The 13,062-nt window shown below is 33.6% G+C and overlaps 1 protein-coding gene across 11 annotated transcripts in view; it reads left to right on the top strand.

The window, feature by feature from the left end:
* The window catches only part of CFAP46 (cilia and flagella associated protein 46), a 77,992-nt gene that overhangs the window by 8,342 nt on the left and 56,588 nt on the right, over positions 1–13,062 (top strand). For 10 of the 11 annotated variants that reach the window (XR_011810200.1, XR_011810201.1, XR_011810203.1 and 7 more), the window contains exons 6-13: positions 3,093–3,216; positions 4,650–4,744; positions 5,675–5,782; positions 6,559–6,658; positions 7,703–7,801; positions 8,354–8,544; positions 10,292–10,520; positions 11,800–11,920. Coding sequence is in view for 7 of the 11 variants with exons in the window: in XM_072039964.1 (XP_071896065.1) it covers positions 3,093–3,216; positions 4,650–4,744; positions 5,675–5,782; positions 6,559–6,658; positions 7,703–7,801; positions 8,354–8,544; positions 10,292–10,520; positions 11,800–11,920 (1,067 nt within the window). In the remaining 4 variants the exon portion in view is untranslated. The remainder of the gene's footprint in view (positions 1–3,092; positions 3,217–4,649; positions 4,745–5,674; positions 5,783–6,558; positions 6,659–7,702; positions 7,802–8,353; positions 8,545–10,291; positions 10,521–11,799; positions 11,921–13,062) is intronic. The other variant, XM_072039967.1, reaches the window with a different exon arrangement.

The following is a 13,062-nucleotide window of genomic DNA, read 5'->3' as shown; positions in this document are numbered from 1 at the left end:
TTTGTGTTGTTGTGTGTTTTTTTTTTCATGTTGTTAGTCACATGTTTTAAGTACTATCTGGTTCTGTATGATTCTTACTAATGTAACTAGTTCAGATCAAGCCTTTTTCTTCCTAATTAGTTTTATATGTAGTTTTCTTCAATATTAAATTAAAGGCTACTCGTACTAATTTGAATAAACTGCTTGGCCTAATGTTTCAAAGTATAAATGAAATAGGTCCTTTTTTTAACCAGTTTTATGACAAACAGAAGTCAAAAAGTTATGTGAAAGAGAAACTTGCATAAACAAGGCTGCTAAGTTTTAAACTGGCAGGTTTTCTTTCTGGTAATTAGTGCATTTTTGAGAACTAAACCTCCCAACAGGGTGAATTCAGAGAATATCTTTAAGCTTTATGCAAAAAAAAAAAAATAAATAAAATTAGAAGTCTAATAATTTTTAGGGAGGAGATTAGTAATCCAGGGTTGGATAAAAATGTGTTACTGACTCGTTTACACCTATGTCATAACTGAAATTTGTTAGCTGATTTCTGTCCTATTCAGGAAATACCTAGCTTTTTCTGCATTTGTAGTGTTAAGATGTGAGTATAGTGTAATTTACACTGAATTAAATAATTAGCTCTAATCAGAATCTTTAGCAATTGGTTTTCACTGAAGACAGTTTGTGGCTGAAGAAGTACATGGTAGTTTCAAGGACAATCAAAGGTAGTTTCACTTCAAGGACAGTCTTACTAAGCATGACTGAAAAGTCCTTATGGCTTGTAGAAGACAGTGAAAAATACAATTTGATTAAATGTCATTTTAAAAGACAGATAGAATCACAGGGTTTTTAAATAGTATGTTGTTACTTTCTGCTATAGCTGTTATTTTTAAGAGACTGAAGAAATTGCTACTTTTTGATACATCACGTTCAAATATTTTTTTCCAGAATTACAGAAAGGTACGTTATAAATAATTATCACTATCTGTTGGAAAGTTCTTTCTTTTTTTGTTTGAGCTGTGAGTGGTCTCAATCTGACTTCCCTTTGTGTATGGAACAGTGTATATACCACACACTTACAGAATCCTGGAATCATTCAGGTTGGAAAAGACCCTCATGATCAAGTCCAACTGTCAACCCAACGTACTGAGTTTCATCACTGAACTGTGTCGCTAACTGCCATGTCCACATCTCTCTCAAATGCCTCCAGGGATGGGGAATCTACTACTTCCCTTGGTAGTCCACTTCAATTCCTAAGCACCCTCTCCATGAAGAGGTGCTTCCCAATACCAAATCTAAACCTCCCCTGGTGCAACTTGAAGCTGTTTCCTCACGTCTTGTCACTTGTCATCTGAGAAATAAGACCGACACTCTCCTTTGAGGTAGTTGCATAGAGCGATGTGGTCTCCCCTCAGCCTCTCTGAACTGATAGCATCTGATTTGCATTCTGATTGCAATTCAGATTTTACTGAGATACACATTTTAAGAACAAGAGCTATCTGTTAGATAATTTGAAGTTTTTGCAGATAAGAGCAGATATTTATGGACTGAGCAGCACATGTTGGCTAAGAAATTCATTAAGTCTCTGATCACTAACGAAAAGCAATATTAGAAGCTTAGTCATACTATTGAGTCTTTGGTTTCAATTTCAACAAAAGAAATGGCAAATTATATGCAAAACCCTCATAAAAATAAATTAAAAAAAAATAATGTTGGTTGAGCAGAAACTGAGAGTACTGAGGCATGAGAGTTTTTTTTGGTGAAGACTGAAGCAAAGCAGGCAGAGTGTCAGCCTAAGTCTTCTAGTTTACAGACTATAAGGAAAACAGAAAGTTAGAAATTGATATTTATATAATGCCTGATTCTGATATTAAATTAATTTGCCATTGATGTTTTTTGGCTCTAGAACTGAACAAAGAATCAGGTTGTTTTTTGTCTCTAAACAAGATATAAATGGAAGTGTTTCAAACAAACAACCAAACAAAAAAAAACCAACAAACATTCCAAAAACTGTGCGCTATTGGTACTCTGATAACAATTCACATTATTACCCATTATTACTAATGATGTAACAATATCAATTAACAATGATGAATTGTTACATCATTGTCTTGGATTCTCTGAGTAAAGCTGGATCATAAACACTGAGATGCCTTTACAAATAACTGAGAGAACCGGTTTTATGTGCAAAATAAAGAGCGTCTATATAATTTTTCAAGATCAGACAACCTTTCTTTAGAGGTATTTGGGTCTGCTATTCTACAGACCATTTCCAGTTCTTGATACATCTCTACCACAGTTTTTAACTTTCTCTTTGTGAACTTTTCTATTTCTTTGGTCTATGGACTTGATAGTTTATTGCTGTACAGCCTTTTTTGTGTTTTCTTTCTAAGTTGAAACTGGAGGGAAATAAAAAATCAAAACATTTCATGTTATACACTAAAGGTTATATAGAATACAATACAGTTTTTTAATAACAAACATAATCTTGCTGAGGTATTGATGAGAATTAGCAAGTGCACAATGAATTTGTGGTATGAAACTAATGGTAACCTTTATTTTTTCTTATATTTGTATTTTTATATTTTTATGGAATCATTTACTATTATTTCTATGGTATTTTTATTATTTATTTTATGAAGCCACAGGCTCTTTTTCAGTGAAAACAGTTGAAGGATTGAAAAACATTGAAGTTTCCAGCATGTATGGGTTCTCTTTTACTAGATGACTTTGAAATACTAGCCTTTCCAGTAGTTAATGGAGAACCACAGAATGCAGCTCACCTTTTTTTTTCTTTTCTTCATGAAGTGTTAAATCATTGATCATTTTAATTCCAGGTGTCCTGTTGTGCAGAGTGTTCAGAAAAATCTCCTGTTCCAAGATTATTTTTGTGATCTGTAATAAATGGATATTAAGAGCTGTGTATTTTCTGGAAGAAACAAATGCATAAAAGTTAGAAGTTCTCTTTGCTGAGTCAATGCTTTATAGCATTAATTGATTGTACTGCATTTAAGAGTGGTACCTTGAATATAAAGAGTCTCTTGAAAAAATATGAATAAGAATTGTTTCAAAAACATTGATAAATGTTTTAATATAAATATTTATTTAATCTGCAGAAATTTACTTGAGTGCCTCCTCGATGCTTCAAAACTGAAAGAAGCAAAAGAGTTTTCATCGACTGCAGCAGTCTTTATTAAGGAAAATGCTCCAGATAAATACTCTCAAATATTTTCTTTAATGGTAATGCTGTAAAATATTTAAAATTCCCAGTAAGACAGGAGCTTTCTCTACATTTATTAACATCCTTGTTTTATTTAAGTATTTTATTTCCTGTACTTAAATATTGTGAACTAACAAATGATACACCAAATAAGCAGATATTTTTATTGTTTGTATTTTTCATACTCCAAGCTAAACAGCTCCTTAGTGCCCCATGTTATTTCAGTACACCATAATATTATAGGGAAAACTTTTGCTACCCCTAAAAAATCTGTGTGGGAATAACTGCTATTATCACAGATGGTGTAAAGGGTGTAACTTTACCTGTTTTATGCCACTGGGAAAAAATAATCTAGGCTCTATTTAGGTTTTGTTGACTATTCTTATGCTGAAATATACCTAAATGACCCAATGTGAACCCTATAGAGTTCTGGGAATTAAAGTATATGATATTAGTTCACATTTTTTTGCATGACCTTCATTTGGGAAATAAGAGGGTGAAGATAGATGTGACAAAAGCAGAAATAGGCAAATAAAACTTTTGGAGTTGCATGCAGTCATGTTCTTAAGCATTCCTTCTATGTTCCCTGCTACACTCTTACTTGTCTTACTTACGCGTTTTCACTGCATTTCAAAAGATTATGTTTATGTTATATGTTCTTTAGCATTTGAATTAAGAGAACCTTAATGACCTTTCAGAGGTATGAAATCAGTGAAGCAATGACATTTAGGCAAGGGATCCAAATTATTTTTGTACATGTATTTTTTTTTTAGAGGCAATTTTGAACAAAACTACTTAACATTGGTCTTAAAAGAATAAAGTAGTTCTAAAAGTTTCCTTGGGCTGTGTTTATCAGCAGAGCTACAGAAGTATGACCTACACTATTGGATGCTTTAATGACAGAGTAATCAAGTCCTACAAAATGCAGTGTTCCATTACAACTTAAGTAATCATTATTGATTGCTGTGGACAGTCAGTGTCAGAGAGTCAAAAGAAATGATGTTATTTGTCTAATATGTGACTCTACAGATAAATTGAAGTAACTACAGTACCTTGTAATTTCTTTGTAATATTTTTGTTATATTTAATTTATAGTTGCAGTTAAATTTGAATGTCTAATTTCCCTTATCTGGATGAGATGATTTCAGAATGAGTGTTATCAGAATGTTCTAAAAAATTGATTAATTAGAAATCTAACTCAGATAATAGTTCCAGATTTAGATTTCTGCTAATACTTATGATTCTCAGCATATGAAAATTAATACAGCTTTACTAAGTGGTATGTATGCAAAACAACATAGATTACCATAGTAATTTCATTGCCCTTAATGTCCATTAAATTCCATTGCCCTTAAAGCCTACAATCAACATACATGATTTATTTTAGCCCTGTTGAGTGTCTGTCCTTCACTGGCTTATTTAGTGGATTAATAATGAAATTATTATTTTATAGGTATACCACAAACTAATGGATATTTCCCAGATAGAGAAGGAAATACAAAATTCCATCCATTTGTCAGTGATTTATAAAATGCAAATGATAAAATCGTGAGTACTAAACTGTATCCTTTCACTTGGATTTTGATACTAGATATTACAGAAGTAGAGTCGGGTTCTGATATCTCATATGCCAGTAGAAGACCATACTACAAAGATTAGTTTCTCTAATGGAAATAGTTTTGAGCAGTGAAGCTCAGTCCTGTCCATGAAACTGCCGAAACTAAAAGGTGAGAGAATTCTTGGGGAATGTGTAGAATAGTGTGTTGTACTGACAGTCTCAAGTGAAAGAATTTACAAGAGAGTGAAAGACGTTTTTGTATCTAGCAGATTGGGGCTTGGTACATAAGTCATATATAAGAAAGTAAAGATAGAGAAGAGGAATCACATCTGAAATATAATGGATGAATCACAAGGATGGGAAGCATGGTATTTTCTAAAACTTTAAATTTTACATGAAAGCAATTTTGAAAATTAGACTGTAACAGAATTCCACATGATTTTCAGTGTCTCAACAGTTCCACTTTTTAACGTACTAATTCTTTTCATCGTGGAATAATTTATATTGACATTAAGGGAAAGGAGTTTTGCACTCCATATTTCTTTGCCTTTCAAATAAAATGTACTGCCTCAAATATTCTTATTCTGGAATATTTTGCTCTTTCTGCTTTGTATCTGGTTCTCCGAGAACCTTACTTGGTATACTGAAGTGAGTTTTGTTGTATTTTATTTTATTTTATTTTATTTTATTTTATTTTATTTTATTTTATTTTATTTTATTTTATTTTATTTTATTTTATTTTATTATTTTATTTTATTTTATTTTATTTTATTTTATTTTTGTAATAGTTTGTAGTCTAGATAATCCACTAATATATTGGACTAAAATCCATCTGCTCTGAAGTTAGGAGAGTTATTATTGAATTAAAAAATTGAAATATTTCCTGTGATAAAAAGTGATCAATTCGTAACATATTGCAGGCAGTGGGACACAAATGAATTTCCAAGTGATGCCACCGCAACTCTGTATTCTCTATATGAACTTCTGAAACAGTATGATGTACCTCCAGCATCTGTTGCCAGTATGAAGTGAGTTTACTTGTCCCTGAAAATTGATGCTGAAGCTGATGCTGCTTCCAGCAAAGTGTGACAAAATCTTGAAGAGATTTTTTTTATGATCTCACAATAGTTTTTAATGCATTTTTTAGCTTTTCTTTGAATCGTTCCTAATTCTTCAGTGTTATTTTAAATGCAGACAAAACCAAACTCTATTCTAGTAGTTAGATCACAGCTGTTAAATATGGAAGTAATACTACATTTTTGCAAATGAAGTTCAATCTTTTCTGACTCTACTCAGTTTTCTTATTACCTCTAGTGCAGACATTGGGACTCATTTGGTTATTTACTGAGATCCAAAATATTCAGAAGTGTCCTACCATGAGAATAGTGTGTTCCTATTTTTTTAAGGAATTGACCATTGTATTTGACTGTTTCAAGATGTGTGCCAGTTGACTGCATTATGTTTGCAGAATTACTTGCAATTTAACCCATTTCCTATTTCACCATCTTTGTGCTGCATGCGTTTAATCCTTCATTGTGTGATGTTATTCAGAAACAATTTTTTACATTAGAATTATACTATTTATTTTCCATAAACAGCTGAATTTTTGTATTTTTCATCCAACCAACTTCAATCTTTTTCCTTACTGACTGCGAGCATTACTGGTAAAATCACATCTTCTAATATTCAGATATCTTCAAGAGTTTCAGATATATTGCACAAAATTAGTTTCATATAATGTTTTTCTGATTTCATTAAAGAGGAGTGTGTGATTCTCTGAAGTGATGTTTTTCTGTTTTTGAAGAATTCCTTTGATCCTGGAATTGGCTCGTTTTTCTGTGAAAGTAAACTGCATTAAGCTTACACATGATTGTATACTTGAATTGAAGAAAGCTGGCATTACTGTAAGTATTAATTAGAAATGATTTTTTTTTGACAATGATTCTACTTTAAAAATAATGCTGATGGTTCTGGGTTCTTCTGTCTTCTTCTCTGCATTGCTTATATACTGATTAATATCATTATTACTAGATGCATTCCTAGATGGAAATTTTGTGTGGTCTCTGTAATAACTGGTCTTTCAATGTGTATATCCTTTTTTGATTCTTATGTCCACCTAGCTCTGCAATTTTTTCACTTCCTTCTTGGTTGATAAGCAGAACTGTTCACCCCTGTATTCAGATAAAAAGTAAGTTTTTCAGGAAAAAAAAAAAATAGTATGTAGAAGTGCCCAATAGTGTTGTGATGCCCATGTAAGTCCTTACTTACCTGAAATATTCAAGTGTATGTAATGAAATTGTAATGGCAAATACTGCCAAACATACCAGTCCATATTTCTGTTGTAATGATCCTATTGTGAGTTACTTGTAATGTAGATTTTACTTATCCTAACTGCAATTTTTCATTCCAGATGTCTGCCTCAGGCCCCTCACTTTTTTTTTTTTTTTCTGAAAAATTCCAACAAGTCTGAGGTTGTACACAGTTACATAGCATTCACCTAGAACGTGTTTAAATTGCATTCACCTAGAATGTGTTTAAATTCTCTAGATCAAGGGTTCATTAGGATTTAGTTTCAATATTTTTATAGACAGTAACAGCAAGTAACCCTTCAGTGGCAGCAGTAGAGAAGGCGTGCTTTTATACCAACCTTCTCATCTCCATTAGAAGTAGTGGGTGTTAAAGTGACTTTCACTTACAAGTTGCACAACCCATTAAGATTATTCATTACTGTCTCAACTATCTCTTGTTTATTCCAATAATATACCATCTTAATAACACTATGCTATAACAAATTCTAATCCCTCTTTTAGTGTTTCAATTAATTAGCTAGTACAGTTGGATTTTCAAAAAGGTATTACAATGCAGTATTAGCATCATTGCATTGTTTTAGTCTGAATCATATTCCTTTTTAATTATTAAAATCAGCATTTTGTATCAATCCTTCATAGGAACAAGGGAAACTTATTGAAGTAGAATGCCTGGAATGTGAATATGAAATTCAAAAATTTGGCCCTAAAATAGTGACTTATACCAAAGGAGTTGTTGAGGTATGTTCTTTAGATTTGAGAGAAAAATAAAAGGCTTAGTTTGTGAAATATGCAAATTGCACTGGACTTGTGTGTCTTAATTCCATTACACTGATCAGAAATTGCTTTAAGCATTATATTCTTTCTGATTGGTCTTCCAAGAAGAAAGCAGGAAGTTGGGCTGGCAAGAATAAAACAGAGAAATAAACAATAGTCATATATTCCTTTCTTAAGTCTTCAGTCTGATAATGAAGATTCATAATATATTAATTTCTAAGAGTAAAGATGGTAGCATTGAAACATGCAAAGGCAATACTATAATTTTTCATATTTTACATTTATGGAAGATGTATTATTGCATATTAAAGGCAATCTTATTATTTCTGAAAAATTTGGGTTATTCCTGACAAATTGTCACACTGGGAAGGATTTTTTTTAGATTTCTATAGTCAGTGGACTTGGTTATAATTTAGAGCATCAAAAGTAGGAGCCTAAATTTAGAATTTAGAGGAGTATGTAAGAAGATGTATTCATTAAATGCAGTATATGCTAAGCAATTTTTCTTTTGTGTAGGCTCAGCTGAAATTGATTAAAAATCTTGATTTAACCTTGCAACATGCGGTTCAGCTGGGAGATCCTTATGTGATTCAGGTTGTTTGCACAACCCAGTGGAATCTGTGCTTACCACTACTACAACAAAATTTGCATCAACATGTGCGAAAACCTTTGATAGCAGTTGCTGATGTCCTTGAAGAGATTGACAGGTAGCTTTTTATGCTGTTTACATTCTTATCAGTTACTTTGAAATCTCTAATGACTGAAAAGAAAATACAGCTCATAATAAAGAACTAAGAAGCAATTTAAACATGGCATCAAACTCATAAAAACTCAAATTGTATGATGTGAAGAGTCTGAAAATTTTTGCTCTAGCTTGTAACAAGTTAACATCTGCATATACTGTGTACATTTCCTCATTAGTTGTTTAAGTATAGGTCCCATTCATGTAAATGTGTTGGAATATAGGTTCTTGTACTAACACCACTTTTTTAATTCTAACTACTTTGGTCAGCAGCATAAGGGCAATACTTGCTGCTCAGTCAGCTTTACTCTAATGTAGGCACACATTAGTTCTTTGCAAGACATTTGATATCCTAGAGGCACTGAAAGCCCTCCTTCTGTTCTGTTTTTCCTAACATTGCTTTCATCTATCTATCTATCTATCTATCTATCTATCTATCTATCTATTTTTGCCTGGAAGTAATCTAAAATAATTTATAGCTTACAGCTGCTATGAACAGCTTCCTCAGGCAGGTGGTAAATTGGAAGTGTAATGTACCCAAGTCTGGGGAGCATGCAGTTTTCAGTGAAAATGTATTGACTTCATGGAGTGGTTTTCAGCAGTCTGGGCAAAGGCAGTGACTGCAGTGAGTATGTACACCTGTCATGAGCTGCATTTATAAAAGTGGTAAGAAACTGCAATCAGGACTAGATTTTTAGAAGCTTCTACTTATATGTTATCATTAGAGTGTGAAGTATTATCAAAAGTGTCAATCATGCCCTTGCTAGAAGTTAAGCAGGTTAAAAATCCAGTCACTTCATCTGTCAACCAAAGTGGGCATTTCTGAATGGGAAGTGTGGTATTAAGGAATAATTCTGCTAAAACACAAAGATCAGTCAGTTTACAAGATGTGTTGCTTCCTTTTGGCTGTTTTCTCATGCGGCGTTCACAAGTAAAATGCAGTTGAGTTTTGTCCTAGTGTTGGCTAGGATAGAGTTAATTTTCCTCCTTGTAGCTGGTATGTTGCTGTGCTTGGGATTTAGGATGAGAATAATATTGATACCACAGTGATGTTTTAATTGTTGCAGAGAAGTGCTTACACTAAGCCAAGGGCTTTTCAGCTTCTCTCAGTGCCCTGCCAGTGAGGAGATTGGGTGTACAGCAGGAGCTGGGGGAGGACAGACCCAGGACAGCTGACCCAAACTCGCCAAAGGGATATCCCATATGATATCACATCATGCTGAACAATTAATATGGGGTGGCTGGCTGGGTTGGGGGGACCGGCTGCTTGGGGATAGGCTGGGCATTGGTCAGCGGGTGGTGAGCAATTGCATTGTGCATCACTTGTTCTGTACACACTATTAGTAGTAGTACTGTTATCACTGTTATTATTATTTTCCTTTCTTTTCTGTCCCCATAAACTGTCTTTATCTCAACCCACAGGCTTTCATTTCTTTCTGATTCTCTTCTCCCATCCCAGAGGGACAGGGGAGGGTGAGTGAATGTCTATGTAGTGCTTAGCTGCCAGCCAGGTTAAACCACAACAAGTTTTCATAATCATTTCGTTACAAAGACATGATAATGAAAATGAAAGAAACATTAAGTCAAAAATGGAGTATATTTTCATACTATTGTCACTTTTTATTACTGGGTTGTGCTTTTGGTTAATTTTTAGGTCTAACAATTTTAGTTTGCTCCATTTAACAGATTACATTTGAATTTTTATTCCATAGCATGCTGATTTTTTTACGTTGCCAAGTTCACATGGAAATTGCTCGTATTGAAGAAGATGAGGATAGAATTGAGATTGCTGTGCAACATTTACAGAAAGCTATACATCTAGATAACAGTGGGCAGTATCAAGAACATCTAAGATTGAATTTTAACCGTCTTTCTTTGTACGCTATGCTGTATAAGTCTCCTGAGCGTCTAGAGGATCAGGCGCTAATGATGATTGAACAGGTAATCGTACAGAATAAGATTAGTAGCTGAAATAGGTTTGCTTATTAAATTCTGGCAGAGAAAAGTTAGCCATTTAGTAGAACTGCATATTAGTAGAGCTAACACGGGCTTGCTTTCAGCAACATTAGTTTGTTGCCTTGAAAGCTCTCTGGATTTTCCCTCTGGTCATCACACTGCTTCATACTCTGAAGATTAATGGTTATGATGGAGGATTTTTTCCAATTATGTTCAAACCACCTGTTTATGAAAAAAATGAAAAAGCATTATCCTTTGGCAGAAATACTCATCTGCAAAAAAGAAACTCAGTGTTACTGTTTTGCATGTTCAGAATTGTCAACAATTAAAATTTCATTGTGTGGAACATTTTTATAAATAATGAGAGGAGCAGTGGCCAAATAGCTGAATATCCCATCTGGACTGAAGATAAATCAGTATTATATCACACTTTAAAATGTGAGAAAATACAGATAATAAATCCAGTAATACAATCTAAAGTCACAGTGTAGTCATTTTCAAGAGTTATTACATCTAATTGTTGCAATGCCTTCAGCACATGAACAAAATTCATATTGGCAGCTGATTTGGTAGTTTGCTAAAAGAAATTTCACCTATACACCATTTGGGGATATTCACAGAAATTGAGATAATTGTTGTGATGCCTTCAGCACATGAACAAAATTCATATTGGCAACTGATTTGGTAGTTTGCTAAAAGAAATTTCACCTATACACCATTTGGGGATATTCACAGAAATTGAGATATGCTCATTGAACCTAAAAAGCAGTATTGGAAAGCTGCTGGTATGATTGTTATATTATTGTTATGACAGAGTTTTGGTGTAGTTTATTCTAGTTTATTATTTTTTTTTTCACACAAGCTTATTCCATTTAAATATTTTTTAAAGAAAGCACTTAATTTTCCTCTGACTTAAGCTAATTCTGGGTACACTAGGGATTTTTTATATTTCATAGTGAGTCCTAATTATTGCACGACAGGTATGTTATTTTTGGTTTCTAAATAAATACTATTCTTTATTTAAGGAAATACAACATTAAGACAGGTCATACAATAAGGTATATAGAGTAATAATACTGCAGGATGTTGTTTAAGATATGCTAAGATAAACAATTCCTGTATTGTATTGGCTCAAGATACCAAAGTCTATGATCTACATTCTTACATGTTTAGTAAGTAAGATATATTAATGTAATAAAAATGTAAATAGCATTTTAATAGGTCTAAATGAACCTTGTAACATTTAGTTCTTTTATTTACATAGGCTAAAAGGGGAAAGGAAAAGAATAATGTGAGGCAAAAGAGATCCCTTCTGGTAAATGCTGGTCTTGCACTAGCTCCTGATTTATTTCAGGTGGTTCTTGATAGTGAAAATGAAGCTAAAGGTAATGTATGTGTGTGGCTAAAATTACGACACTTAACTTTTACTGCTTTGCCCAACCTCAAAGAACGGACATAACATATAGTGGCAATATGTGGGGAATATTACAGCGCAAATAGAGTGACAAGTTTACTGAATTCTGTGGCAAAAATTAGAGAATGAAAAATGAATATAATTCTATGATATTGCTGTCATGTATTAATGCTGAAAAATTTCTGTCTGTCAATCTGGGTGTGTAGTTAAGTAACAGTTCTGTCATATGCATTGCAAAGTATTTTAAACAAAAATTATAAGAAACTATACCTTCCTCATTTCAACGTAAATATGTCTAAGCAGTTTCAGTTATATTCACGTTTTAAAGCCAGGAATATTTTCTAGTCCCTTCAGCAGCTTTGCTGTTCTTCTATGAATGTATTCCAGAAACTCGATATCTTTATGTAGTGAGGAGCCCAGCCCAAGGTGTGTCAAGTACAGAGTACAGAGGGACAGTCACTTCCATAGTACCTCTGGCCATGCTATTTCTGATACAAGCCAGGATGCTGTTGGTCTTCTTGGCCACCTGAGCACACAGCTGGTTCATGTGCAACTGGCTATTGATCAACACAACATCCCCAACTCCTTTTCTTCCAGGCAGCTTTCCAGCTACTCTTCCCCAGGCCTATACCACTGCATGGGGTTGTAATGACCCAAGTGCATCACCTGGCATTTAGCCTTGTTGCATGCCATACAAATGGATGTGGTCCATAAATCTAGCTTACCCAAACCCATCTGCAGAGCCTGCCTACCTTCTCACAGATCATCATTCCTGCCCAACTTGGTGTTGTCTACAATTTTATCCCTCATCAAGATTAAATGATTCCCTCATCAAGATCATTGATTAAACAAAACTGGCCCTAATGCGGACCCCTGGGGAACGCCACTATGGCCACTTGGCTGCCAGCTGGATTTAACTCGATTTGCAAATACCCTTTGATCTCAGCAATCCAGCCAGTATTCATTTGAAACAGAAAACTTAGTCTAAGTAATATTAGCAACCATGGCTTAGATTCAAGTGAATATTGATTTCCCGAATAATCATATCAAGTTATTTGTATTCTAATAAATAGCATCTCCTCTATGTCATTACAGTAAAAAAAAATCTCTTTT

The sequence above is a fragment of the Anas platyrhynchos genome, chromosome 6 (assembly GCF_047663525.1).
Source record: "Anas platyrhynchos isolate ZD024472 breed Pekin duck chromosome 6, IASCAAS_PekinDuck_T2T, whole genome shotgun sequence".
Classification (NCBI taxonomy): Eukaryota; Metazoa; Chordata; class Aves; order Anseriformes; family Anatidae; genus Anas; species Anas platyrhynchos.
The sequence above is the reverse complement of the archived record's forward strand: the minus strand, read 5'-3'. Positions and strand labels throughout refer to the sequence as shown.